Raw genomic sequence first — 27,346 nt, forward strand, 5'->3', positions numbered from 1 at the left:
TCAGCCTAACTTCATACAATTCTCTTTTCCTGTCAAGATGGAGCTTTTGTTATTTCACAAGTTAGAGTATGGAACTCAAATTATTGGTCATCTTCACTCCTCTCCTTGGGGCAGTAGGTTACATTGTACCAAACTAAATATTATCTAGTAATATATCCTCAATGCAGATGGCTAATCTTTCCCCCTGATTGCTCTGGCTGTACCTCCATGACATGATAGGATTTCATAATAGGCTGTTTCCTTAGACACTTATGTCCAATTAACTATCCAAAAAAAAAAAAAAAGCCAGAAGGGAAGCTGCAGCTCACACATGAGCGTGCTAACCTTGAACAACAACAACAACAACAAACTCAAGGACAGCACCCAGGCACTGAGCTCAAGCCCCAGGACTGGCAAAAAGCATCTTATCCTTGGAGATTATGTCACAGACTAGTGGAGTATAATACCTACAAACATACCTGATACATGGAATCTTATTGATATTCCATTGCTAATTATTAATTTATTAATATGCCATATGTAAAATATATTTAGTGCTCACTCAGTCTGGTAGTCTAATCTGTCACCCCCTCTACCTGAAGGGTATCAATGACCTCATATGAATCTTCTCAATATCATCCTTGTCCACCTCAAGCTCTTTTCAACACAGCAGCCAGATCAGGAGATCCTTTGCTTCAAACTCTCTAATAGATTCCCATCCCACTCAGATTAAACTCCAAGTCCTTACGATGGGCTAAAAAATCCCAGCAGGATCTTGTTGCAATTTAGTCTCCTTTTCACTTAGTATGCTCCATTACTCTGGTTCTCCTTGTTCTAAAAAATCCCAGGCACGGTCCTGCCCTGAGGATGTGTGCTTGCTGTACCTCAGTTCTTCATATCCCACCTTCCTATGAGGCTATCCTGATGCTCTCCCCAGTCCCCTGCCACAGCTGACCTGCTGGCACATCCATCCCCTGCCTGTTCCTACCTCTCCACCACACTCATTGCTCTCTGTCATTCAACACCATTTATTATTCATTATGTTCAGTATCAGCCTCTCTTTTGCCCATTTTTTCACACTGTTGACTCTTTAGTGACTGAAATAGTGCCTGGGGTATTCTCAGTACCTAAAGAGTATTTGTACAATGGCTGAAATGAATGGCTGTGATGTTAACATAGTACCTGGCAAAGTATACTAAGGGAACACAGAGCAGGAATTTGCTTGTAGAAGGTGATGGGATTTCTTAAAGAAAGATAATATCTAAGTGAATCTTCAAGAATGAGAAAGAACCAAGTGAAGAGAAGTAGGAACAAAAGTAGCTGAGCTATAGTAAGAAATCAGAAAGCAGTGATCTCAAACTGTGAGCTGAAAGAGGGGGAGAAGCCTTCAGAGTCAAAAGGTTGTATGTTCAAAGAAATGCTGGAAACATACTGGAGATCCAAAATGCAAATGTATTCATTGTGCAGTTCATGCTTAATAAATGAATAAAACTCAGAATAATAAATGAATAAAACTCAGTATTAATGTTTGACTGGATTAATGCTTTAAAATATGCTCCAATAAATAAATATTCCTTATTTTTCTGGCCTCCTGGTAGTTTAGTGTCTAATTTTCTTTTGATATCATTTCTTCTGTAAGGGGGTTCCATTGAAGTTTGAACAGAGGGAACCTAGTCACTGGGCTGAGAAAGCGCTTCTGGATTCTGGGGGATTTTCTGCCTCACAATGAAGTGCTGAGTATATGTTTACTCAGAATTCTGAACATGATTCTTCATGCTAATAAAGCAAATAATCCTAGTAAGAAGCCAAGTTCCTTCCAGAATTGAGACCCTGCCTTGGGATTTGGTTCTCTCCCTGGTATCATCTTTTCTCCTGCCCAGGACATTAACAGGACATGATGGTTAGAGCACTTAAGTGTTTCTTTCTCAAAACAGCAATCCGAGATGTCAGAGTCCATAATGAGGGGGTGGAAGGTCCAGGACTGCAAACCAAGAGGACTTAACTTCTAGTCTAACGAGTGCCGTTGGTTGAGTAACTTAGCTAGTGGAAGGTATCTGATCTCCAAAATTTTCTGGAAACCCAACTAAAGGCCTGTTCATTATCCTAGAGGCCCATATTTTAAGAGATGCACACACTTTTTTCAGTGCTATTTATCCCTAACTATAAGCCATAAGGCTCAGTAAAGGCTATCTGTTCAAAAAAGTCTTAGTGGCCAGGCACTAGCGCTTCATGCATATAATCTTAGCTACTCAGGACACTAAGATTTGAAGATCAAAGTTCAAAACTAGCCTTGGCAGACAAGTTGGAGAGACTTATCTCCAATTAACCATCAAATAGCCAGAAGTGAAGATGTGGCTCCAGTGGTAGGGTACTAGCCTTGGTGAAGAAAGTCAATAAGAGTACAAGAACTTGAGTTTAAGAACTTGAAATCCTAGTACCAACTCCCCACCAAAGACACACAAGTACAGACACACACACACACACACACACCTCTTTGTGTAATAAGACAATCCTATAAGCCTTCTTAGCAAACTACATCCTCACCAGAAATCTGCAGATTTGGTGAAAATGAAGCACACACCTGGAGATAGGAAGGGGATAGAAGAGAGCAGTAATGGATCCAGAAGCAATTCAGTACAAAATTGTTCACTAGAACTGGGAAAGATGCATCAAGTTCAGAATGAGGATACATTTACCAAAGGCAAATTCTTCTTTATCATTTTCCAAGGAGCTTGACATTGAATTCATTTTGGACAAGGGTATCCTAAGAGGGGTATCACCTAAGGACAATGAGGACGATCAACCACTCCCAGAAGAGTTCAAGAATTAAATGTTCATGTTCAACACAGAATACAGTTTTACATAAGTATTTTGTCCCCCCAGTAATTAGCCATGATTAACCCCCACTTTACAGAAGTAAGCAATGTTAGAAATGTAACACTATTCACAAATTATAGCTAAAAGTGGCAGTGGAAAGATTCTCTCTCTCTCTCTCTCTCTCTCTCTCTCTCTCTCTCTCTCTCTCTCTCTCTCTCTCTCTCTCTCTCTCTCTCTCTCTGTCCTCTCACTGCTCCAAATCAAGAAACTGAGTAGGTATAATCATCCACTCTGGTGAGAGTCAGCTTATATCTGTTTGATTCTGACAGCTGAGGCCATATTTACTTGTTTCAATATTGATTTTATCACTGAGTTCATTGACCTGGTGCTTAGAAACTAAAGATTTACTGAGTTTTCCTGGCTCCCCAAAGACAGCTTATCAGCCTTCTCAAACACCTGCAATCTGTTGGTGAGAGAGGCAAAAACAGTTCAGTTTTAGGCAATGTTCTCATACATTCCACTCATCTACAAGCATCTGTCACCTGCACAGTGACAGGAAAGCTGCCCTGATAAAACAAGAGTCCATTACTCACCATGGTGCCCGTGTATTCTTCCAGTTTAGCTTCAGAAACAGCCTTTCTGTGATGGAGGAAGAGGTCTCGGAGGAAATTCTGTTAACACCAAGAGCAAAGTGGCATTGTATGTAGTAAACAAATAAGCTAGAAAGGGCTCCAGAGGCCTTCGTCCTGGGGAATGTGGTTTCAACAAGTAATATGTAAAAAATGGAGTGGTCACTATTCACAGCAAGCCTTTGCAATACAGAGACTAACTCCAAACATGAAAAAACTATCACAAATGCTCAATTTCTAAATGTTCTAAGCATAAATACACTTTTTATTTTAAAAAAGATGTATAGGTTCAGGGCTGGGAATATGGCCTAGTGGCAAGAGCGCTTGCCTCCTACACACGAAGCTCTGGGTTCGATTCCCCAGCACCACATATATGGAAAAAGGCCAGAAGGGGCGCTGTGGCTCAGGTGGCAGAGTGCTAGCCTTGAGCAGGACGAAGCCAGGGATGGTGCTCAAGGCCCTGAGTCCAAGGCCCAGGACTGGCCAAAAAAAAAAAAAAAAAGATGTATAGGTTCAAATCCATGTTTTGGGGGCCCACAGAAATCAACTTCATGATGCACATCAAAGTACTAGAGATAAACCCACCCAGCCTCCACCCAGTAGCAGTGCTGGGGAGATTCACCTGCAGCTCCGCAGCTGAGATGAAGCCACTGCTGTCTGCATCATACTTGCGCCAAATCTGAAAGACACAAGTCATCAAGGCAATTGTCCCCAGACATATACTGTTTTGTTTTGTTTTTTTAAATGATTCTCCACCTGAAAAATCAGTATATTTGGCTAAATGCAAATTTGACTTCTAATAGGGAGCCACACGCTTTATTTTATTGTATTATTTTTTGGTGACAGCAATGATTTGAACAGAACTCAGCAGAACTGTACCATAGCCTCTACTCAGAGCCATGAAAGAGGTAATTTATGCTCTTTTCTATTTAAACCATAACACTGCAACATTTAACAAAAAATTATTCTAAAGAAACTTTTGTCCACAGCTAATCCATAAGATAGATGCTGTAGAAGTAGAATTTATTAACTTGGAAGGTAAAGACTTTAAAAAAAAACTCTGGATAATGACATTTTAGAGGCTCCTGGTTGAGTTTTTACAAAATTACCTTTGATCAAATGATTCCACAGTACACATACCTACTGACAGAGTGTTGATAACCATCTCAGGGCTTGCTTAATTGCACTGTATATATTTGTAGATCCTCTTAAAATCATTATCACTTGATTGTAAAACATACCTATTCTCTTTTTGCATTTCTTGGGTTATTTGAAAATATGGCCCATTCAAATCTCACCTGTGCTTTCTTGGTTTTACCAAAAGGTAAACATAATAGTATAAAACGATGCTAAGCTACATGTCCTATGTGGGGATGAGGAGACTGTTTCAGGAATGGAGCTCTGGACATAATGGCTATCTTGAGTTTCTTGCTGTGGCCTTGGACAAACTCTAAATTTCCTTTCCTGCTATTTCCTACAGAGCAATCACATTTAGAAGCTGAGAGAGATTCACTGAGGGAAAGAGACCACAAGAGTTATTAATACTTAATACATCCTTTACTTTTCACTCAAAACCAATGTTTATACATAGAATGTTCAGTTGACTAGACTAGCATTGTAACAAATTATGGTTTGACTGGACTCTCATTTGAAACTACAGTGAGTTGACAACCTTTGATGAAAGGCCATGTCACATAGGGTCTGAATTTCTAGACAGCACTCTCAGAAGACAGCCATTTACTGGAGCTCCACAGGATCACTGGCTTTAGATGGTAAGCATGCTCTCCAAACCACACAGCCCTTTAAAACACCCTTTCTATCCTCCCATTCCATTCTTCAGCTCCTACCTGGCCTTTAAGCCTTCCAATAGCCTAGATTGCCTATAAACTCAGGAGCAACCTGGGGAATGAGAACAAAAGGCCTGGCAATTCACTAAGGATTTGAACCTATCCTCTATGTGTTTCTTCTATAGGAACTAGGCAGGGAGTAGGAGGGAGCCACACCCTCTTTCTCCAATGGAGTCATAAGCAAACACTCACCTGCATGAACTCCACACTGCTGTCCAAGGGGGTTTCCAGGCGAAAGAGCAGCAGAAAGTTTTCATCCTCAGATAAAAACATACTAGAAAGCTAAAACACAAAGTAATAGTCATGGACATGGAGCAGTGTTCATTTAAGGAGTACACCCTGGATAAAGGCAGGTAGTGCACATTGTAAGACAAGCTTTTCTCAGATGGACAGCACAGCTTGCACTTCTGAATCCTTGATCCTCATTCATTGACTTATTGGCTCTTTCAAAAAGTATCATACAAAGCACTGTGAATAGCTCCCTTCCATGAGTTTGCAATACACAATAATAATAATAATATATTATACATTACTATGTAAAATTATATATTATAATTACGTGTTTATGTTATATTTGTATATTATAATTATATAGTCATATATACTATATAATAAAATGAATAATATATAATAAAATTATGTAATATATAATATACCATGCTTTGTATACCATATATGATATATAACATATACTACATATAGTATACATAGTATATCTTAATATATAACTATATATGGTATATATTATATACTATATATTATATACTACATATAATTATTAATATTCTCAGCACTTAATATGTCTCAGGCACTATTCTAAGAACTTCTAACATTGAATTAATTTTATAAGGATAGAAAACAGAAATAGCAAACAATGATTATATGGGCCATGCATTGCTCTAAGATTGATTGGTACATGCTAACTCATCTACCCCTCACAACCAACTGCAAATTACACACATGTGATTATAGGTATCTTCAGATTCTGGGCTAAGCAGTCATTGTGTGCAACACCCCAGTGCAAGTCCAGGGCAGGTGTCATTGTGGGGGTTTTAGTGTGCTTACTCTACACTCTCACTCACATGCCCTACTTGGATGTGCATCAGCTCAATGAATCCCTCTCCTGTGTAACTAACATAAGCTAATAGACAAGAAGACACATCATGCTAGCCCCCTACGGGTATGTATGGCATGGTGGGTATTGCCATGGTGATTGTTGTTTATCATCTCATTACATTCCCACACAAGTCCTCTGGGATTGCTAGCTATCAGTGTTCCCCCTTTCCTTGCATTAGGTTTTGGAGTAGAATTAAATCACTCCTCTATTACTTAGCGATTATTTAATCATGGGCAATTTGACATTTCATGCTTTTGTTCTTCATTTGTAAAATAGCAAAATAGATAGCTAATATTTATATGAAGACTAAAAGGAGAATGAGTCAGTAGTAATAGACTGTTTAGCAGAGTAGCTGCTTGCATTACTGTGCTACATACTCATTACCACTGCGTTGGGGAAACTGAAGCTCAGAGGTCCTTGCCCAGGCTTTCATATTCTACCATATTGACTTTGTGTTTTTCCCACCAACTCACACACCATTGCCTCTCTTCAGGGTTAAGCACTGTTTTTCACTTAGGGATGGTACAGACTCTATCCACCCTCCCATGTCAAAGAATTGCCTAACAATGTGCTTCTCAGAATGTTTGCTGTTGTTAAGCAATATGTAATGATAGGTGGAAAATCATCTTAATTAATTAACTTTTGTAACCAAAGGAGACATATTCAGATAAGAAGTAGACTGTTATAAAGGGACAAAGGGTGAAGAAATGTTCTAATGGTACTCACTGGACACTATGTTGGGGGGTGGGGAAAAAGTAAATTGTCAGGGCTGACTGAGTATAGTAGTACAGGCCTGTAATCCCAGCTACTCAAGAGGTAGAGATTGGGAAGATCATGATTCAAGGCCAGCATAGGCAAAAAGTTAGTGAGATCCCATCTCAACAAACAAGCCAGGCATGGTGATACATGCCTATAATCCTAGCTATGTGGAAGACAAGGGTAGAAAGATTGTGGTCTGAGGCCAACCCAGGCAAGAGACCTTAAAAAGCAAAAAGAGGCTGGAGGCATGGTTCAAGTGGTAGTGTGTTTTTTCTAACAAGTACAAGGCCCGGAGTCAAACATTATGACTGCCTCCAAAATATATACTATGCTTCAAGCATATAGTATGTTGATTTGGTAGGTACTCAATAAAAGTGACTTCAAAGGAAGTGAATAAAATATTTTTCTGGTAGGGAGACTTGTTTGTTAGGGTGCTGGAGATTGAACCCAGGTCTTCACACATGCTAAACAAACCCTCTACCACTTAAACTAGATGATTTTTAAGGTATTTTTTCCAATTTCTACTGAGAGCTAATGCTGAAGCTTAAATTCTTTTTCTTTAATCAGTAAGTTGTCCTTATACCAGGCACGATTTTTATAAGACACTGTGTCAAGAGACAAACATTACATCAGATAACTGAAAGGCCTTTGCCATCTCCATTCCCCAATTATAAAATATTGATTGACCTAAATAAATATGAGGAAAGAATTGAACACTCTTTGTTACTAAGTAGGTGAAAAATAAAGATGATTTTTAATTATGCAAACTGCACTGCACAAAGTTCACCTTTCCCAGTTGAATGCAGATTCATTCACTCTCATTTTCTTTCAGTAGAAACCACAGCCCAAGAAGATAATGTCCAAGAAAAAGCAGTCAAGAAAGCTACCTCCAAGAAAAATGCAGTACCTGCTTCATCTCTACACGGCCATCTTTAGAGATGTTGTAAGCTGTCGTAAGTTGCTGTTTCACTTTGTGCACATTTTCTCCCATGAGTGCATCCTGCAATAGGCCACATATAGCCACATTTAGCTAATGGGATCCCCAAAGCATAATTAGGATAACAGGTATTCAAAGCACATGGCCTGCTCATTATTATAACCAGAAAAACAGATTTCTTGTACATTTAGATGGATCCTACCGCCATATAAACCATCAAAACCATGACTATATGAAATGTGTAAAATTATTGAGACAGGGAAGGGAAGAAGATGAGAGCCGGGAGTGCTGGAAGATTAATTTGAATATAATTGTGTGTTTGCTTTCTAGAAAGGACTGAGTTGTATGCAACATACAAATGCTCTTCCTAAGGACTTAGAGGGTTTAAATTCTTAACTAAAAATGTTCTGCCTTTTTGCACTTGGGGCCAGGGTGGTGGTGGTATGGGGGTGGTGTCTGGTCCTAGAGCTTGAACTCAGGGCCTGGGCTTTCACTGTGAGGTGTTTTTTTTCTTTTTTTCTTTTTTCAGTCAACCTCCTGAGTAGCTAGGAAAATAGATACAAGCCACTGGTGCCTGGCTGTCTTTGAATATTTGTTATAATCCAGCTATATACATTGGAACTCTCCTTTGTTTCTCTATTACTTGCTAAAGAAGTATTTCAGGTTTCGTTGTTATTTTTTCTCTTTAGTCCTGATTGAATGGCCAGTCTGTTACTTGCTTGTCCTTAAGCAGTCATCCCTTCATTTGAGCTTTTTCATATATGGTGAGTATTTTCCTAGATTGGAAGATCTAGTAGAAGAGCAATACAAACTCTAACTTCTAGATTTTGAGATATAAAGAATCCTCTAATTCATAATATTTACTACTGAACTCTGAATCAAACTATGTACTTCTTTCAGATCAGTCTTGGTGAAATGAAGGAAAAGAGTGAAGGAGAAAAGAATCAGAGAACATTAGACACCCTTCTCTAAGACTGATGGAAAAACAGGCTGAAGAAGTGACTTAACATGCAGCTGGATATTGGCAGAACATGACAGAAACCAGTACTTTTGGTACTGGTTTCAAAAGTATACACTTTTGAAAGGAGTGTATACTTTCCACCCCACCTTGCTGTTGCCTTTTGGGACAGCACCTAGCATAGAGAGTAAAGCCTGACATCAATAGAAATGAGAAATGGTTCAAAACAGATCCAATGAGAACCTGGTGATTTGCTTTGGTATATATTTTTTCCAGGATAGATTTTGGCAGTTAGTTAAAATAACAGGATTGTCTAAATAGCATTTAGACTCACAAATTTGAAAACCTATTGGAAGTGCAAAGGGCACCATTGGCCAGCAAAACAACTTCATGCTAAGGGAGACCCAGAGCATTATTACAGCATTGTTATAGGATTTTTGCCCTTGACATTGGAATCCTAGCTCACTAGTGGCAAATATGCAGCCAATTTTTGATCATGGGTTACAACAGTGAGATAAAGAAGACGCTCTGAACTGAGATGATTAGAGAAATTGTATCCTTTATTGGCATCTTAATTTTCAAGATTTCCAGAGAATGATGTGGACACTAGGAGAATGGGAAGCCACCAAGTTTCATGTCATCCAAAAGCTAACCATATATATTTTTGTCAGCAAATACAAAAATGAAATTGTGTTTCTTTTGTCATGTTGTTTTTTTCAGGACAAGCTAAAAACATGTTTGTTTGTTTGCAGAAATGAGTAAAGTGCAGAGAGATGAATAAATGAATGCTTCACATAGTCCCCAACTAAATACTAGATGGTGAGGGATAAATTCATTTATTACAAATGAATGATAAATGCTGGACAAACTTGTTCAGCTGTTTATCAATTATAAATTTCAGTGAAGGTTAAGACTGTAAAAAATGTAAAAGAATCTTTTTTTATCTGTTCTTGCAACTTGAACTCATAGTCTTGGTGTTGTCCCTGAGCCTCTTTGTGCTCAAGGCTAGTGTTCTATCACTTGAGCTACAGTGCCACTTCCGGCTTTTTTGAGTAGTTTATTCGAGATGAGTCTCATGGAGACTTTTCTGCCCAAGCTGGTTTTGAACCATTATCCTCAGAGCCCAGTCTTCTTACTAGCTTGGATTACGGGCGTGAGCCACTGGCACCCAGATGAATCTTTAGTTTTTTATATAGCTATTTTAAATTTTATTGAAACACGCTAACCCAAACCACTAGCATTTCTGACTGAGACAATGTATTAATCAGATGGATTTGGGCATGCTATCCGTACCAAGGCCATCTGCTAGATTGATGGCTTTGGTCTTGTATTTAGAATGATTAAAATAAGTGATTAAAATAAGAGGACTTGGACAGATTGAGCCTGTAAATACACCACACAAATGCATTCACTTAATAATCATAAACAGAATATTCAAAGTCCTTGTTAAGAAAACGACTACCTTCCTAAGTAAATATATACCAAAGGAAAAATATAGGGTAGGGGAAGACATTAGTGATTTGGGACCAAAATCTCAGGTAAAGAACTGGAAAGCAATTCACAGGTCATTTGTCTTAGATTGAGCAACTGTGTCTGTTATCTACTGATTCCCCAAGCAGTATGGTTTACTCCTTATGGAAAAATGGGTGATAATAGCAAGCATGTCTTAGGCATTTTCCTTAGGTTACCTTGGCTTAGAAAACGTTCACTCACAAACTGGAAATTTCCCTGCTACATTTGCTTATTTTATATCTTAAATCCATTTCTATATATGAGAAAGCTCCAGTTAACCTGTGTTGAGGTAACTCAGTGATGAAGCTCAAGCAAAGGGAACTCTATAATAAACACTTGTAAAATGCAAAACCCAAGAGAACACCAGAGATCACCATAAGAACACACACACTGTACATAGTACAGTGTATACAGTGTGTGCTCCCACATCTAAAAAAAGCACTTTTCCTTTGTTATCTCCTGAGGAAACAGGTGGCCCAAACATGATCGTTCCTATTTTATGGTCATCAAAACTGAGACCCAGGGAATTTAAATAGCTTATGGATATCATTTAGTTATAAGGGCAGAGCTAGTACAGCAAGATCGGATCTCTATCTCCACCTACTATGAAGCCTTTCTGAAGTGGATACTCAAGGTCAAAAGGTTACATTTTTTATCTTTGCAGAAGATAAAAAGAAGTTTGAGATTCCAACCTGGTTCCCTCATACTTGTCTAGTCTAATAACCAGATTTGTGGGGGGGGGGGGTGCGTGTCCGTGTGTGTGTGTGTGTGTGTGTGTGTGTGTGTGTGTGTTTTGGTAGCATAATGTATATAATGTATATTTTTAGAAGGTAACTGGATCCAGTAATATCTAGAAACTTGGAAGACACCTCTGTGGGTGGGAGTGTCTATGAGGATGCTTCCAGGGGAGGTTAGCATGGGAGATGAGGTAGAGTGATAAGCCCTATGTGAATAGGCACCATCTGAATGGCTGGGGATGGAGAGGAAAAATACAGAAGGCAAATCAGTCTCCTCTATGACTCCCCAAAAGTTACGACATGCTCACCTCCTGTCTTGACTTCAGAAGTCCAGGCTCTTCTGGTGCTTAGAGTCCAGGTCTTACAACAGCAGCCCCCTCCCTAGATTCTCAGGCTTTGCCCTTAAACAGAGAACTACATCCTAACCTTCCCTGGTTCTGAGGCCTTCAGACTTGGACCGAACCAGGCTGTTAGTAATCCCAAGATCTCCAGTCTGCAGACAACCTATAATGGGACTGCTTAGTCACCATAATAGCATGAGGAATTTTTCTTATTAGGAAATGATATATAATATAAATAATATAGCAATATATATGTATGTGTACATATATATAAATAAAATCTTGCTTCTGTCTTTCTTCCAAAGAAAGTTCATTAACATAGGCAATGTTGCTTGAAGTTCTGATTTTATAACAGAGAGATGAAGCCACAGAAACCGATTCTACATGCCACCATTAGTTTGAGGGTATAGAGCGTTACATTCTGACCTTTCAGACCTCTAACCCTAAAGCCCAAGAGGATCCCTTGTCCCTAATGTAAAAAAAAGTCAGAGTTCCTTGGTTGTAGTCCTTATTGAGACCTCAGGCCCCAGCAGGATACTTATGATTCCCAAAGCACTTAAAGAGGCCCAAAGATGTGGCACAACCTGAACCCGAGAGATATTCACATAGAAACTGATGCTCTGGAATGGACTGGCTAGGTAGAGTCCTAGTTTAAAGGCCAATTCTCAGCATTTTAAGAGAAAAGGGCAGCAGGGAAGGTCACATATAGCTGTAATAGTAGTAGCTGATTGTTTCATGAAGCCAGTCCCTTCAGAAGCTATGAGGACTGGGTTATTACGTGTAGCCTGGTTGCTCTTTGGGATTGATAAGCAGGCAGCATGCTGTTAGAAAACTCCTTCTGAGGTCTCTGTGACCCACTAATCAGCAGAACAAATCAGGACTATTCAGGTCTCTGAAGAAACACTTGCCACACTTAAACACCAGAGCAAAAAACTGCCTCATCTCTATTGAACTTGATTAGGGCCTCTTTGTTGTTCATCAAGGAAGAGCCCAGAATTAGACTACTTGCCCAGGCAAGACTGAGTGACCAGCTAAGGCCTCCATCACTATATTCCCACAGTATGGCCTCAGTGTTATAAAAGAAAATCAATGGTAGATTATTCCATTCCTGGTTAACAATTTAAGCAAATGGTTAGAACTGTCTCCCTAGCCAAGTGCCATGGAGAGAGGTACCTAGGGCAACTGCCATGCCTCAGTGGGACTTTTTGATTATATCAGAAGCCCCTGTCTCAGGCAGTCACTGTTCCTCTGTGGATAGGAGATGAAAGCTGACTTAGAGCACTTTTAAAATAAAAGTGCATTGAAGTCCTAGGGGGCTACATTTGAACAAATACTGATAATTTCTGACATACATTAATTGTTCAAAATAAGAGATTGCATATACAAAAGTTTTATTTGGGCTAGGCACTGGTGGCACAGGCCTTAATCCTAGCTACTTAGGAGAATGAGATCTGATGATCATGGTTCAAAGCCAATTAATTCTCCAATGAACCACCAAAAAAGCTATAAGTGGAGTTGTTGCTCAGATGGTGGCATACTAGCCATACTAGCTAATACTAGTATATTAGCATAAAAGCTTAGGGACAGTGTCCAGGCCCTGAGTTCAAGCTGCAGAACCACCATAAAAAAGGTGTGTGTGTGTGTGTGTGTGTGTGTGTGTGTGTGTGTGTGTGTGTGTTAATTTTCCCTGGTCTGAGAGAAGCAAGAATACATGGGGGAAATAATGCATGGGAAAGAGCAGCCAGAAATTTAGAGACAGGCATGGTATCAATGGATAGCTTGATTAAAGACATGCAGGCACTATTTTTCTTTACTTTAAGACTTCTTCAATAGGCTGCAGTAGTTAAAGTGAATTTGTGGGGGCAACAATTCTCTCCCTTTTACCCTTGCCCCATTTGCCAGAATAATTAATGAATTCTGGGAACTTAGCATATCTTTTCATATCTTAAAGGAAAAACACTCACGGGGGGATGGGAAACATTTGAGAAATGACTTCTTTTACAACAAAAATGTTTCAATAGAAAATACTTAGGTCAAGGATGGGCCTGTGTTTCGAAGGGAGCATTTGTCAAAACCCACCAATTGTTTAAAGAAATGCTCCCACAACTAAGTTGTAATGACCCATGTGTAATGAGCAGACCAACCTTGAAATCTCTGGACCCAACTGACAGAATAGTGTAAAGGCAAGAATGCCTAAATATACCAGGTATCACAACAAAGAGAAGCACTTATCCTAAGGTAAATTTTGGCCACCCCCCCAATCTACTTTTTCTTACAATAAATACCCTTGAGCTTAATATTTACTGTATCTGTTTTCAGATGTGCCACAGTCACGTCTGAGTTATATATGGTCTGTCTACTTTTCCTTGGCTTGGCTTTGCTTTACTATTAAACTTTCATTGTCTCTACTTCCATGTGTAACAGCATCATAAAACATAATAATCAAGGGCCAGAGGGAGGCCTCCACCATTTGAGAGCATCACCCAAAATGAGCAACATATACACAAAAAGGGAGGCAGAATGGGAGAGGCAGACATGCAAAGAAAGAATCAGGAGGTTCTTGTTCCTGGTGAAGACAGATAGCAGCCTCTTGTTTTCTGAGCAGGCCTCTCTCACCCCTCAACCCCTTCCCTGAGAAGTGTCTGTGATGGATACCACCTTAGTCCCCTCATTGGATTCTGACATGAGAAGGTGATGCAATTCAATATCCTTCCAGGCAAATGACTGAAAGTCTGAAGATAAACCATTACAATTCACTTCAAAACAGCTGTCCAGACTATGCACGCCCGAATGAGGGTTGGTTTTTTTTTTTCCTATACAGAGGCTGTCAGTCTCTTCTTGAATGCCTCCATGTGAGTTTTTCCTCTTCTTTGCTACAGAAATCTTCAAGAGTTAAGCTACATCTCTCAAGGCTAGATTTACCATCTGAGAGATAAACACCAGACATATAAATTGCTTTACATGTATACCTGGGCTGTAAATATATTGGTTTCTATCTGGTTTTGCATTCCTGAGAAATATTCTATCTGTTCTAATAAAATGTATAATGGAAAAAAGAGATCTTAAATGGTTTATCGCTTGCTATAAAAGGAGCACAACATGCACTAAACACCTACAACCTGAAAGCTCTTAGCATCTTTATTGATCTTACATCTATATTGGCCTTTTCCACCTTTTGATGTTTGATCAAAGTGGGCTACCTTATCTCCAGGTTTCAATCCATTAGTAGAGATGTAACCAAGGAAACATTTAAATCATAGTTGATTGAGTCCACAATCAGGATCTCTGAGTGGACAACAGATGTTATAATGAAATTTAGTGACCAGCATGTCCAATGTTACCTTTGTATCTCTCATAAAACCTACCTAAATCACTTCCTGTTGTTACAAGAGAGAGAAAAATTACATTCATTCAGGAAGAAAAGAGGTCAGATGGGATTAAGAGGTACAAATCAACAAAACGCTTGTACTCTTATATTTCACTATAAGACACATAAATCAATGCCTAGCACTGTGTACTTACATCAGTGCCCAGTTTTGTCAATATATGGTGAAGGAAACCATCAAGCTCCTTTTCTCCTATGTAACCTTTTTCTAAATGCAAGGAGATAAGCATTAGTATTATTCACTTATATAAAATAGCATGTGACTTTCAGAATTTATCTAAATTTATTCTCAGTTTCACAATTTACAAAATCCTGATGGACACTACTTTTTGTTATTCTAATAACTAAACATCAGTATCTATCTTTAGAAGAGATAGGTTTAGGCAGTGAATACATTCCAAGGTAAATGACTTTTGCTGGGGTTTATACGGACATTTGGAAATGTAAAAAGAGAATTCTACCAAACACATGCATTTTAAATAATGGATGAGCTTTCAAATAAAATGCACTGCAAAGATTTTGGAAATACTTCACAGGGGATAAACACTGAATCTAGTTTGTGAGTGTTTGCACACATTTTAGATATTTTCTGTTTCTTTAATTATTAACAAAATAAAGAAAAATAGTAGTTACATTTTGTTTTCATGAAACTGTTTCATGGAGGGATAGTAAATTTGAAATTTGATAAAACGTACCCAACTTTTGAGAAAGTGGGAAAGAGTGGAAGTACAGTAAATATGACATCACATACTTGAATCTTAGCTCACATGCCTTGAGCACATACGACACTTTTTTACATCATCCATATCTATATTTATATGTGTCATCACAGCATATACACTGACATATATTATTATACACACACAGGTTGAGAAGAGGAATAAATGTCTCCCCTACCCTGAATTTTAACCAAGGTTTCTAGATGTGTAAGAGCAATATGTCGTATGTCAAGTATACGGCACTAGTTATGCTGTTTTAACAACACAAGTCGACAGTTTTACCTACAGGAAAAGATGTGAAGAGGGAGAAAATCCAGAGCCTTAACCTGTGTGCCAACATCTGTTGATCCTACTCACCATCTGCATCAAAGCGCTGCCAGACTTGCCAGAAGCCAGCGGCATCCAAACGCCTGGGAACGGGTTTGCGAGCGCTGTCCATGGTCCTGACCGCCTAACCAAGCGCCAGGGTCGGTGCAACTTTGGGAAGAGCTCCCTTCAATTGCTGCCTGGCTCCTTTGCCTGCTTCTTTCCTTCTCAGCTAGTTCTCGGTGGGACTGGCTCCAGGGCAGCTGGAGAGGGGAGTGGTGGCAAGGGGGGCGTGGCTGAGCCGCGAACTCCCAGTGAGATCGGCTGCTGGCTGGTGATCCTTGCCCCGCCCTTTGTGTTATCCTGGCAGATCTGCAGGGTCACAGGGTAGCTCCTGCCTGTCTCAGCAAGCGCTGTGCCCGGTTTGGGAAGAAGGCTGTCTCCAGGCGTCCGTGGCTCACTGCTCTTGCCATTTAACTTGTTTCTCAAACTCAAAGGAAACATCCCCCGCACATTGGGTTCACCTTTCAAACTCGTGTCTCAAGCAGTTTTCTAGAAGAGGCCCTAGGGATGTGATGAGTTAGGCATGGAATTTAGGGGGAAGGAAAGTGAATAGGGGCAAAAGTTGGGGCAGTCAAAGAAACAGGGACTGCTTGGTTTCTCTCATTTGTGGTAACTAGAATGTGCCTATAAATCTACAAGCAAACACACCGAATGATTTAAATAAATAAATATAATATGCACACACAGACAAACACACACATACACACACAGGGACATGATAAATTATATAGAACCCTAGTCATTAATATACAGAGGCCAAAGAAGGATGTGCCTAGTAGTGGTGGACAAAGGCTCAATAGCTATGTACAGATGGTCATATCAAATAATATTCTGTAAAATGAGCTCCGAGAAAAGGAAACAAGAGACATTTTTAGTTGCCATTGTTGTTTTTATTTTCTTATCCTTTGGCCTTGTTCATTGGTTTGTTTGTATTTGGGAGGGTAAAGGAGGGCACATGAAAGGTGGAACAAGGATGATAAATACAACAGTGATAGTCATTAGACATTATGTGAACTGCAAATCTTGTGGGTGGGGATGGGAGGGAAAGACTGGGAGAGAGCAAGAGAAGGGGAGCCAATTCAAAAAGAATTGAACTCAGTGCTCATTACCTGATTCATGTAACTGTAACCTGTCTGTATATCAGTTCTACACTAACAATGAAATAAAATAAATAAAATCCAGAGACAAATATGCTTCCAGGTCCCTGTGGTCTGTAAAGTGGCATCATTAAGATGACCAGGAAAATATATAATAATCATAAGCCCTATTCTGCCTGGGAAAGAGTCTACAAGGAGACAGCTTGGCCAACTGCCAAGTTCTCAGAAAGATTAGGTGGTTATGGTTGGTTCCAAAGAGCCACATGAAGACAAAAAGCCAAAAATCATTTGGAGAAACACCAATCTCTCTAATGATTGAAAGTGTCTGACTTTGATTAGATGATTTCTGAAAGAGTAAACAATATCATCACTGGTGAAGAAAGTTCTGGACATGAAAAATTAGAGAACAGCATAGCTGGAGGAGAGGAAAAGAGCTCAGTATCCATGGCTTGCTTATGTGGTCTTGGGATATTATTAGATACACAATAATCAACCAGGAATTGTAATCTATATGAACTCATAAGGTGCATAGCTTGATGTTCTTTTCTAATAAGAGAAAAAAAATTTTGAAGGCAAAATGTCAAAATTAATATTCAAGTTCCAAGATAGGAGAGTGGTTAAATATGTGATGAAGCATCTCCACAATGTGATTTGTTGCATACACAGACGTCTTTATTTTGAAGACTGGTGATGCAGAAGACTCATAACATAAAGTGACGATTAAAAAGCAAGTTATAAAAGCATACATGTAGGGCTGGAAATGAAAGCATATATGCAGTATGGCTTACTTCTGTAAAACCACGCTTGTACACATAGAACAAATCAGAAGGCAAATATTAGCATTACAAATATTAGTCATATCATTGTTGTTTATCTCTGAAATAGAGAAGAGGGAAGCTTATAGCTGATTTTCCTTTTGAAATTTATCATTCTTCTATTTAAAAACTTCCTACCTGCATATAATAATAACTATTATGTATATTTAAGTTTAAAAACTGAAATCCAGGGAAAGAAAAAGAGAAATATAGCTACTAAAAGTGTTGTGTTGCTCAGGATTGGAGAACATACAGAATTTAGACCACCAGAAGCCAGCACTTGGAGGGTCACTGCGTGTGTGTGTGTGTGTGTGTGTGTGTGTGTGTGTGTGTGTGTGTACCTATGTGATCTCACATATGCAGGTATATACTCCAGCCAGCAGTGTGGCTTAGCACTAACCCTGGGCACTGCCCTTTAGCTCAATGCTAGGAACCTCTCATTTAAGCCACGTCCTAATTCTGGAGAGTCTCACAAAAGTTTCTGCCTAAGGCTGGCTTCAAACAGCAACCCTCAGATCTCAGCCTCCTGACTAACTAGAATTACAAAGTTAAATCACTGGGCACCCAACAATTTTCATTCACTAGATAGATGCTGTTTGCATACCTTGTTGCTTTTCTCAAGAAAATTATCCAAACCTTTGCTAGAAAAGAAACCCATTAGGAAAGTGGTTAAGGTAGTAGGTCAGAGGAAACACACTGTGCCTCCCTGGAAAGGTTCTCTTACCTGAAAATGAGTGTGGGGTGGGGATAGAGGAACAAGACACAATGAACACAGAGTAAAGCAAAAGATCAAAAAACAGAATCAACTAGAACACATTGTGCAGCATAAGGATTAATTTAACTCCTTTTACAGAGATCTTTAATACTTCTGGAGTAGCCTTTATATTATTTTCTTTAAAGCTCCTCTAGGGATTATGTTAAAAGCACTTATCAGTTTTTTGTATGTAGTTTCTTGCTGTTTCAATTTTGTTCATTTTATTATCTTGGGCTTGACTACTTTAAAAGACAATTTAAAAAATGAAGTAGAATTAATACTTTTCAAAATTAATATTCCAGCTTTTGAAAGCAACTCGAATTTATATGAAGCCATTCAATGAAGTATTGACAAGTGATGATTGAAACTGGGGACCAAAATGAGATGTTTTTCTTTTATTCCCTATTGATGTCATTTTCTCCTGCAATCATTTCCTGCCTTTCTCATTAGCATCACTAATTGATGGTTAGTTGTACAGGAAACAGCAGTGGTCTATAATTTGAAGCATTGTTAATTAACCCTGATGCATGCTTTCCATTCTAACTGAAACTCAGAATGATATTTCTAACTGGAAACATAAAGAATGTCTTCTTTGATACCATTTCCTAATAGTTATTGAATATTCAAACATAATAGGCACCTCACAAACCAGCTTGGAACAGAGACAACCTTAATTCAAAGCTGTAGCAACTCCAAAGGACAAAAGAAATAGACTAAAATAAACTGGACAATGTTTATCAGAAGAAAAATAACTTAGAACAATGGAAATAACACAAATACGTTTGTAAAAAAAATCTATCTTTACTGTTTCCTTAGCAATTATTCCAAAGACTATGCAATTTAAGTAATATAGGTCAGAAACTTTAAAAAGAGTAAATATTCTTCCATATTTCATCGAGGTAAACCAATAATAACACACAGGTCTATGTTCTCCCAGTTATTTTTAATTTGCACAAAAATTGAATTACCCTGTTCTGTAACTTGCCTGTTTCAGTTGACATTATGAGCCATGCCATTAAAATATTCTTGTATGATGTCATTATAGGGCTGGGAATATGGCCTAGTGGCAAGAGTGCTTGCCTCATATACATGAAGCCCAGGGTTCGGTTCCCCAGCACCACATATATAGAAAATGGCCAGAAGTGGCGCTGTGGCTTAAGTGGCAGAGTGCTAGCCTTGAGCAAAAAGAAGCCAGGGACCAGGGACAGTGCTCAGGCCTTGAGTCCAAGGCCCAGGACTGGCAAAACAAAACAAAACAAAAAACATAGTTTATGATGTCATTGTACTGGTGGTATTATTATTTAAAGTTTTCTTTTTGGGCTCTAAAAACCTTAGCCTTTTTTTGAGGCAAGGTAATGAAATGATATGAATATTTTTATTTATTTGTACAAGTGTTGATTTATATTCATGTGTTATTAGTGAGTTGATCCCTTCTATTACTATACAGTGACTTTTAAATCTTTCCCTTTTATTACTATATTTAAGTAGTTGTACAAAGGAACTGTAACTTTTTGTCTTACGGTATTTTTTTCTCTACTAAGGTTTGTCTTATCCAAGCAGGTGCACCCACTTCCTGCCACAACATTTGCTTGGTCTTGCAGTCTCTAAACATTTACTTTCATTATAGGTATGTTATAGGTGTGTCTGCAGAAAACTTAACCATTTTAACTACTAATTATTGATGTATTGGGATTTATTTCATGTTATTTCGTTGTCTTTTAATACTGTCTATTCTTTCTCCTCTCCTTTTGGGTCGACGAAATTCATTTTACTTACTCAATTCTTCTAAATTATTTTATCATATTAGAAAATTTATTAACTTTGACTTTTATTTTATTTTTTGCCAGTCCTGGACCTTGGACTCAGGGCCTGAGCACTGTCCCTGGCTTCTTTTTGCTAAAGGCTAGCACTCTGCCCCTTGAGCCACAGCGCCACCTCTGGCCGTTTTCTATATATGTAGTGCTGCCAGGGCTTCATGTATATGAGGTAAGCACTCTTGCCACTAGGCCGTATTCCCAGCCCTTAACTTTGACTTTTAAACCTAAGTATCCATGCTGCTACCTTAACAGTAAGAATAGTAACTAAAACTGAAAATAAATGTATAATAATTTTGTGTGTGTTTATATGAATCCTGGCCTGGGTGCTGTCTCTGAGCTTTTTTGCTCAAGGCTAGTGTTCTTGCACTTGAGCCACACTGCCATTTCCCACTCTTTTTGGTGCTTCATTGGAGATACGAGTCTCACCTGACTTTGCTGCCCAAGCTGGCTTTGAGCCACAATCTTCAGATCTCAGCTTCTTGAATTCCTAGTAATACAGGCATGATGCCTGGCTCAATATTTTCAAAGCATCTAAAAGCCTAACTGAGAGTGAACTAAAAAAATACTTTGTGGTACAGAGTCCAAGGAAGAAGACGCTTTTAAAAGCATTTGTCTTTCAATTCACCTTCAGTTTAGCTCTGCTAATCAACTGTTAGTAATTATTAATCATTTCAACATCATTTGCCTTTCAAAAAATATTCTTGATTTTGTCTCACTGTTTCTTGTTTTTCTTATATTTTCCATCTTTTATTTCTTTAAATCTGCATTATAATTAATTATGTAATATTCTTTTTCTATATACCTCATCTTTGAATCTGATTCTACTGTGTAATTTTCTGCTAGATTTTACTAATGATACCTGTTTCCTTGTGTCTAATATTTTGATTATATACACTCATATGAACTTTATATATGAAAATACTTTACTGAGCACAGAGTAAAAAAAGAAAATTTAAAGAGATTTACATTTGCTTACACTAGGTGCCTGGGTATCATTTGCACAAGGCAACTTTAAATTCACAGACTGAGATTTATTTTTATTTTGTATTTTTTACCCAAGTAGAAGGAATTCATTCAAGCAGCAAACATATAATGACGACCAGTCTGTAGACATTCTATGTAAACATAGATAATGTTCTGTTCTGTCTGGCCTACAGATGGAATAAGCAACTTTTTGTGATTGTCCTGGGATTTTGAACTCAGAACTTCACACATGCTAAGCATATTTAAGCCATGCTCTCAGTCCTCTTTTTGGCTTAAGTTATTTTTTTAGATCAAGTTTCACACACTTTTCCCAGCCTTAAACTGTAGTCCTATCTTGTCTTACAGGCATGCACCTCTATGCCCATATTGTTTATTGAGATGAACTCTTGCTAACTTTTGCCCAGACAAAAGTTGCCCTATAAAATGATTCCTCTGTCTTCTAGCTCTTCAGTAACTGGAATTATAGGCATGAGCTATGCAGCCAGCCTGGAAGAGGTAATTTGTTAATGTATCCAGATGATCATTTCTTTCTAGGTCACAATTTTATACTGACTGAGTTTCTAGTCTCGTCTGAGATGGCTGTTGAGACTTTATTGATGTTGTAGAATTTGAAGAAGTTCACTTGATAAGGAAAATACCTTTATAGTATTACTTTGGTCTTGCTGCAATCCTATTTCCACTTAGTTACTGACCCCTTAGATCCTTCCACCAAATTATCACTGCATCAATACACGTTAACGGTTTTGTAAATGGTTTATATAGCATTTGGGGGTTATTTTTCAAAGTATGCGTCAACAGCATAGCTAATTTACTACACTGTTAGAAATATAAGTCATTAAGTTTTTAATGCTATGTTGGTTTGCAAATTTTTTCAATTTTCTCTGAGTAGAAACTAAGTTGAAACTGAGTAGAAACTAAGAGAACAATTTATAAAATATTTTGTTAATATACTTATAAAATACATATAATTATGCGTGCATGCTAACATTTCATTTTTGTCAGTTCTTGAATTTTATAAACATTCTTTGGAAAACTTGAATAAAATCAGCAGGTGGGAAAACGAATTGCAGTTAGCAGGTAATTTGGACATTTAATAACTGTTTAACTGCCGCTAATTGCAAATCCCCTGCTAAGAAAGAGCTGCTTTCCATGTGCTTCACATAGTCAAATCCTCTGAACCAGCAGGGTGGGAGAGTATAGGAGGGACTGGACTCCTCCTCTGAATTCAAATGATCCACTTAAAACTTCCTTTGTCAGATATGGACAGTGCTGCTTATAATCTAACTCAAAATGGGACTGTTCACTACCTATCAATATTATTGAATCCTGACCAAGATCTGATGAATTAAAATTCTTAACAGCAGGGTCTGGAATCAGTATTTTTTATTGTTTTTTTTTTTTTTTGCCAGTCCTGGGCCTTGGACTCAGGGCCTGAGCACTGTCCCTGGCTTCTTCCCGCTCAAGGCTAGCACTCCGCCACTTGAGCCACAGCGCCGCTTTTGGCCGTTTTCTGTATATGTGGTGCTGGGGAATCGAACCTAGGGCCTCGTGTATCCGAGGCAGGCACTCTTGCCACTAGGCTATATCCCCAGCCCTGGAATCAGTATTTTTTAGAAAGCTACCTAGGCGATTCTAATTATCTCTAAAATTTGGAATGCATTAGAAGTGTTGAGGAAAATAAGATTCAGGGAGATGGGATGCTAATGGTCATCCTTGCTGACTGGTATCTTGTGCCCTTTCTGTAGTATCTGTGAAAAGTTGGGGAGAAGGAAACTGGTCTCACCATCTTCCTCTAATTGCTCAAGAATGGCAGTGGGCATATATACCCACCTGAGCAAGTCAGGAGAGCAACAAAGATTATGCATCTGGGATTGTAACTTCGGAAGAATCTTTTAAATAATTTAACCAAAAAAGCTACTCCATTTTTCAAGTCTTGAGAACTAAAAATGGGAAGACCATTAGAGTCTCTTGGACTGCTGGGTTTCTTCAAGTCCCTGCCTCACTCAAACTGGGAACTTGTTGGGCACAAAGTCCTCTCTAGCCAGTGATGGCTGCTGGTGCTCATTAGAATGACAGCCAAGGATTGCGCTAGGGTAATGGTTCTTCTCCACTAAGTGGCTTGAGGCATGGAATTGGGTGCATGTCTGTGAATGTCAGGTACCAGTTCCACTTGCACAGTAGAGACCCAAATCTCCTGCTTGGGCCTGAAGGAGCACTTTTGAAAAAGAAGTGTTTTTCTGAGAGTAAGTGCAGTTATGTAGGTGAAGCATGTCAAGAGACAAGCTTCTTTTCAGAGAAAGGTTAATATTTTTCTAGGAGTTTGCTTCACATTTCCACGAGACTCAGGATTAGGAAATCTCTCTCATGTACACGCCAGAGCAAACAAGAATTCATTTGTTTCCTGGGAGCATATGCTTCTAAACTGAACAGAATGCATTTCATGGGGTTAAAAGCAACTCGCCTTTCAGGAAGCTCAAGATATGTCAAAGATATGTCAATATTTACCTAGGGAGATTTCATGGTTTTTTTTTTTTTTTGCATCATCTAGGCTGATATTTCCTTGACAAAATATTGACAAATCTGGATATGCTCTAAATGGAACAGCAGAGACCCATGGGCAACAACTCCATTCTGAGCATAAATTTATTTTATGTCTAAATTTTAGCCTAATGTCTTGGGGTTCAGTAAAGGGTACAGAGGTAGAAAGAAGGAAATAAAACACAAGACCAAAGCAGGATGTGGTCTTGGGAGATTGTGTTTCCAACTTCCTGACCTATTCATTTTAGGAATCTATTACATAATAGTGCCTCCCTTCCCTGAGAAACAAGACCTAACCACATGAAGATCAAACTATTAGCCTGATTACTGATAAAAGGTAGAAAATAAATTGTGGCTACAGGGCTGAGGATATGGCTTAGTGGCAAGAATGCCTGCCTCGCATACATGAGTCTCTGGGTTCAATTCCCCAGCACCACATATACAGAAAACGGCCAGAAGTGGCGCTGTAGCTCAAGTGGCAGAGTGCTAGCCTTGAGCAAAAAGAAGCCAGGGACAGTGCTCAGGCCCTGAGTACAAGGCCCAGGACTGGCCTAAATAAATAAATAAAAATAAAATGTGGCTACAGTAAGTTTCTGGACATTTTCTGATTTCCAAATGAAATGTGTTTGCCGGACCCTGGGATGAACACAAGCTCCATATTGAGGTGAGACCTTGTCCTGTTACCACGTGGTGAAGAGCTAGAGTAATCCTCTCTGTGGAAAGGCAAGTCTATAGAGGCAGCATACTTAGCCTGTTAAGGATTGAATAAGATCCCCTCAAAATTCTTGGTTAGGCCATAGCCCCAATATGTTTCTACTGGGAGGTAAAGGACTTTAAAGAGGATATTAAGGTTAAACATGACCATAAGAGGGGAACTGGTGTTTTTGGAAGAGATTCTAGATCTCTCTCTCTCTCTCTCTCTCTCTGTCTCCCTCTTTCCCCCTCCTCCCACCTTCACAGTAGAAAGGGTATATGAGGACATAGTGAGAGGGTACCTATCCACAAATCAAGAACTAAGAACCCAACCATGATGTTACCAGATAGCAACTGTAGCAAGAGTAGCACTGCTAGTGATTTCAAGCCCTTGAGAGCCTAAGATCTAGAAACGAGACTGGCAGACCCAGAAACATATAGTTTCAAACACTGAGAGGTAGGGCTTACTGTTCTGGACTTTAAAAGCCAGAGACTTCAGGCTCCAGGGACTCAGAACGGAGGCTTATTCCTCTGGGCACAACCATCAGTACACTCTTGGCAACTGGCACCTATTCTATTTTATTACTTTATTTTATTTTTGGCAGCTCTGAAGATTAAACTCAGAGCCTAATGGTTGCTATGTGTAATGCCCAAGTCGAGAGAAACCCACCAAGAAGACCACCGAGAGCCAGACGTTCCGAAATGCAAAAGCAAGGCTTTATTCAGGCGAGCTGCAACTCGGGCCTCATCCCTTACACCGATGCAGCGGAGATAGGAAGCCCTGAGTTGGATTTTTACAGGGCTTATAAAGGCAAAAACTACAAAATTTACAGCAACGAGGTGTTTGGGCAGAATTAGGGTACAGACTGAAGGCTGATTGGCTCAGGGCTAGGGGCATTCTAGGATGGTCAAAAGTTATCAAGGAAGTGTCCAGGCTGTCTGGGTTTTTACAAGCTGTCCTGCCAAATGGGGTGATTGACAGTCTTTCCCAAGGCCAGGCACAGCACAGAGTGGAGCCGGACTTTAAGATAGCTTTGTTCTAGGAATTTGCAGCTCAACAGCTTTAGCACAAACAAGCCTGGGTTTTATGCATGCTCAGGGTCATTTGTATTTTAATGTAAACAACAAACTAACACTTCAGAACCGAGTCACTTTAATTTAACCCTTCAATGTATGCACTCCATTACTTGAGCTACTCTTGGGCCTTTGGCAGCTATTTTGAACCTTATTCTAACAGCAGGGAGTAACAGCAGGGAGTAGCAGCAGCAACCAGCAGCAACCAGTAGCAACCAGCAACAACTAGCAGCAGGTGCCTTGGGTGGTGGGACTCTCATTTCTACAGCAACAAGTGTTAAAGATAGCTCTCTGGTTTCATGAGAATTTTATCACTACGTTCTACTAACTATGAAACTCTTCCAGCATCCAGGGCCTTCAAGCTCTTCACTGCCTTTATTGTCCACATTGCCACTGTTCCTCTTGTCTTTTCTGCCCCAGGTGCTCTCTTGGAACTTCTGAGTGGTCCTCTCATTATTACTGCTATTGTTACTACTGCTACCACTTTTGGCAAATCCTCTAGCTTCTCTAGTTTTACCAGTTCGGCCCATTCTAGGAATAATGGTGACTAAAAGTAGACAAGAAAATTTCTCTGCCAAGAAGCCTTTTACTGGGGCTGGGGATATAGCCTAGTGGCAAGAGTGCCTGCCTCGGATACACGAGGCCCTAGGTTCGATTCCCCAGCACCACATATACAGAAAACGGCCAGAAGGGGCACTGTGGCTCAAGTGGCAGAGTGCTAGCCTTGAGCGGGAAGAAGCCAGGGACAGTGCTCAGGCCCTGAGTCCAAGGCCCAGGACTGGCCAAAAAAAAAAAAAAAAAAAAAGAAGCCTTTTACTGGCCTTAATGTTGCAATACCAGAAGGCAGCCTAGAAGCATGTCTCCCAGAAGACTCAGAAAGTCAAATAGCCTACGTGTATCTACTAGTGGCACAAGATTGTTAGCGCTTAATCATAGTGGTTCATACAAATCAATGGCTGTTCTGCACTAATCATAGCATAATGCCTCATGCAAATAAAGGTCTGAGTTTGCACCCATCACAGCCTTGTGTTGGGTCCACAGACGAAGTGCTCCCCCTTTGGTTTGAGTGAGAATACCTGCAATGTAAACAGGGTTATCTAGAATTCACCAAGGCTTAAGATAGCAAAAAGGCTTAGTGAAATCTGTTAGAAATAGTAATGACTGAGACAGTGCTTTCTGAAGGCAGAGTTGTGTTTTACCCACAAGCCCCTGTGGTTAAGCCAGGCTACCGTGAAGGCAGTCCCTGCTGACTTCTTGGCTGATAGTCCTGTCTGTGTTCAAGATAGCAGAGAACTGTCTAACAGCTATCAAGGAATTGAATATCCCTGTCCCCGATCATCTTGGCTTAATTAAAGAAAAAAATAAACATTAGAAGATGTGCTTTTGATAAAGGCCTTTCAACAATGATTTAACAGTAGCCAACATTGTTGCTTCAAGTAAAAACCCTTCCAGTTATGGAACAATGACA

At 39.3% G+C, this 27,346-nt stretch overlaps 1 protein-coding gene across 1 annotated transcript in view; it reads right to left on the reverse strand.

Annotated features, from left to right (window-relative positions):
- The window catches only part of Scgn (secretagogin, EF-hand calcium binding protein), a 32,749-nt gene extending 16,505 nt beyond the window's left edge, over positions 1–16,244 (reverse strand). Inside the window, exons 1-6 of the mRNA XM_048347366.1 lie at positions 16,095–16,244; positions 15,156–15,226; positions 8,056–8,148; positions 5,465–5,554; positions 4,048–4,104; positions 3,390–3,467 (exon numbers count right to left, since the gene is read on the reverse strand). Of these exons, the coding sequence (XP_048203323.1) occupies positions 3,390–3,467; positions 4,048–4,104; positions 5,465–5,554; positions 8,056–8,148; positions 15,156–15,226; positions 16,095–16,176 (471 nt within the window). The 5' untranslated portion in view covers positions 16,177–16,244. The remainder of the gene's footprint in view (positions 1–3,389; positions 3,468–4,047; positions 4,105–5,464; positions 5,555–8,055; positions 8,149–15,155; positions 15,227–16,094) is intronic.
- Between the last annotated feature and the right edge of the window lie 11,102 nt (positions 16,245–27,346).

This window comes from Perognathus longimembris, chromosome 6 (genome assembly GCF_023159225.1).
Source record: "Perognathus longimembris pacificus isolate PPM17 chromosome 6, ASM2315922v1, whole genome shotgun sequence".
NCBI lineage: Eukaryota > Metazoa > Chordata > Mammalia > Rodentia > Heteromyidae > Perognathus > Perognathus longimembris.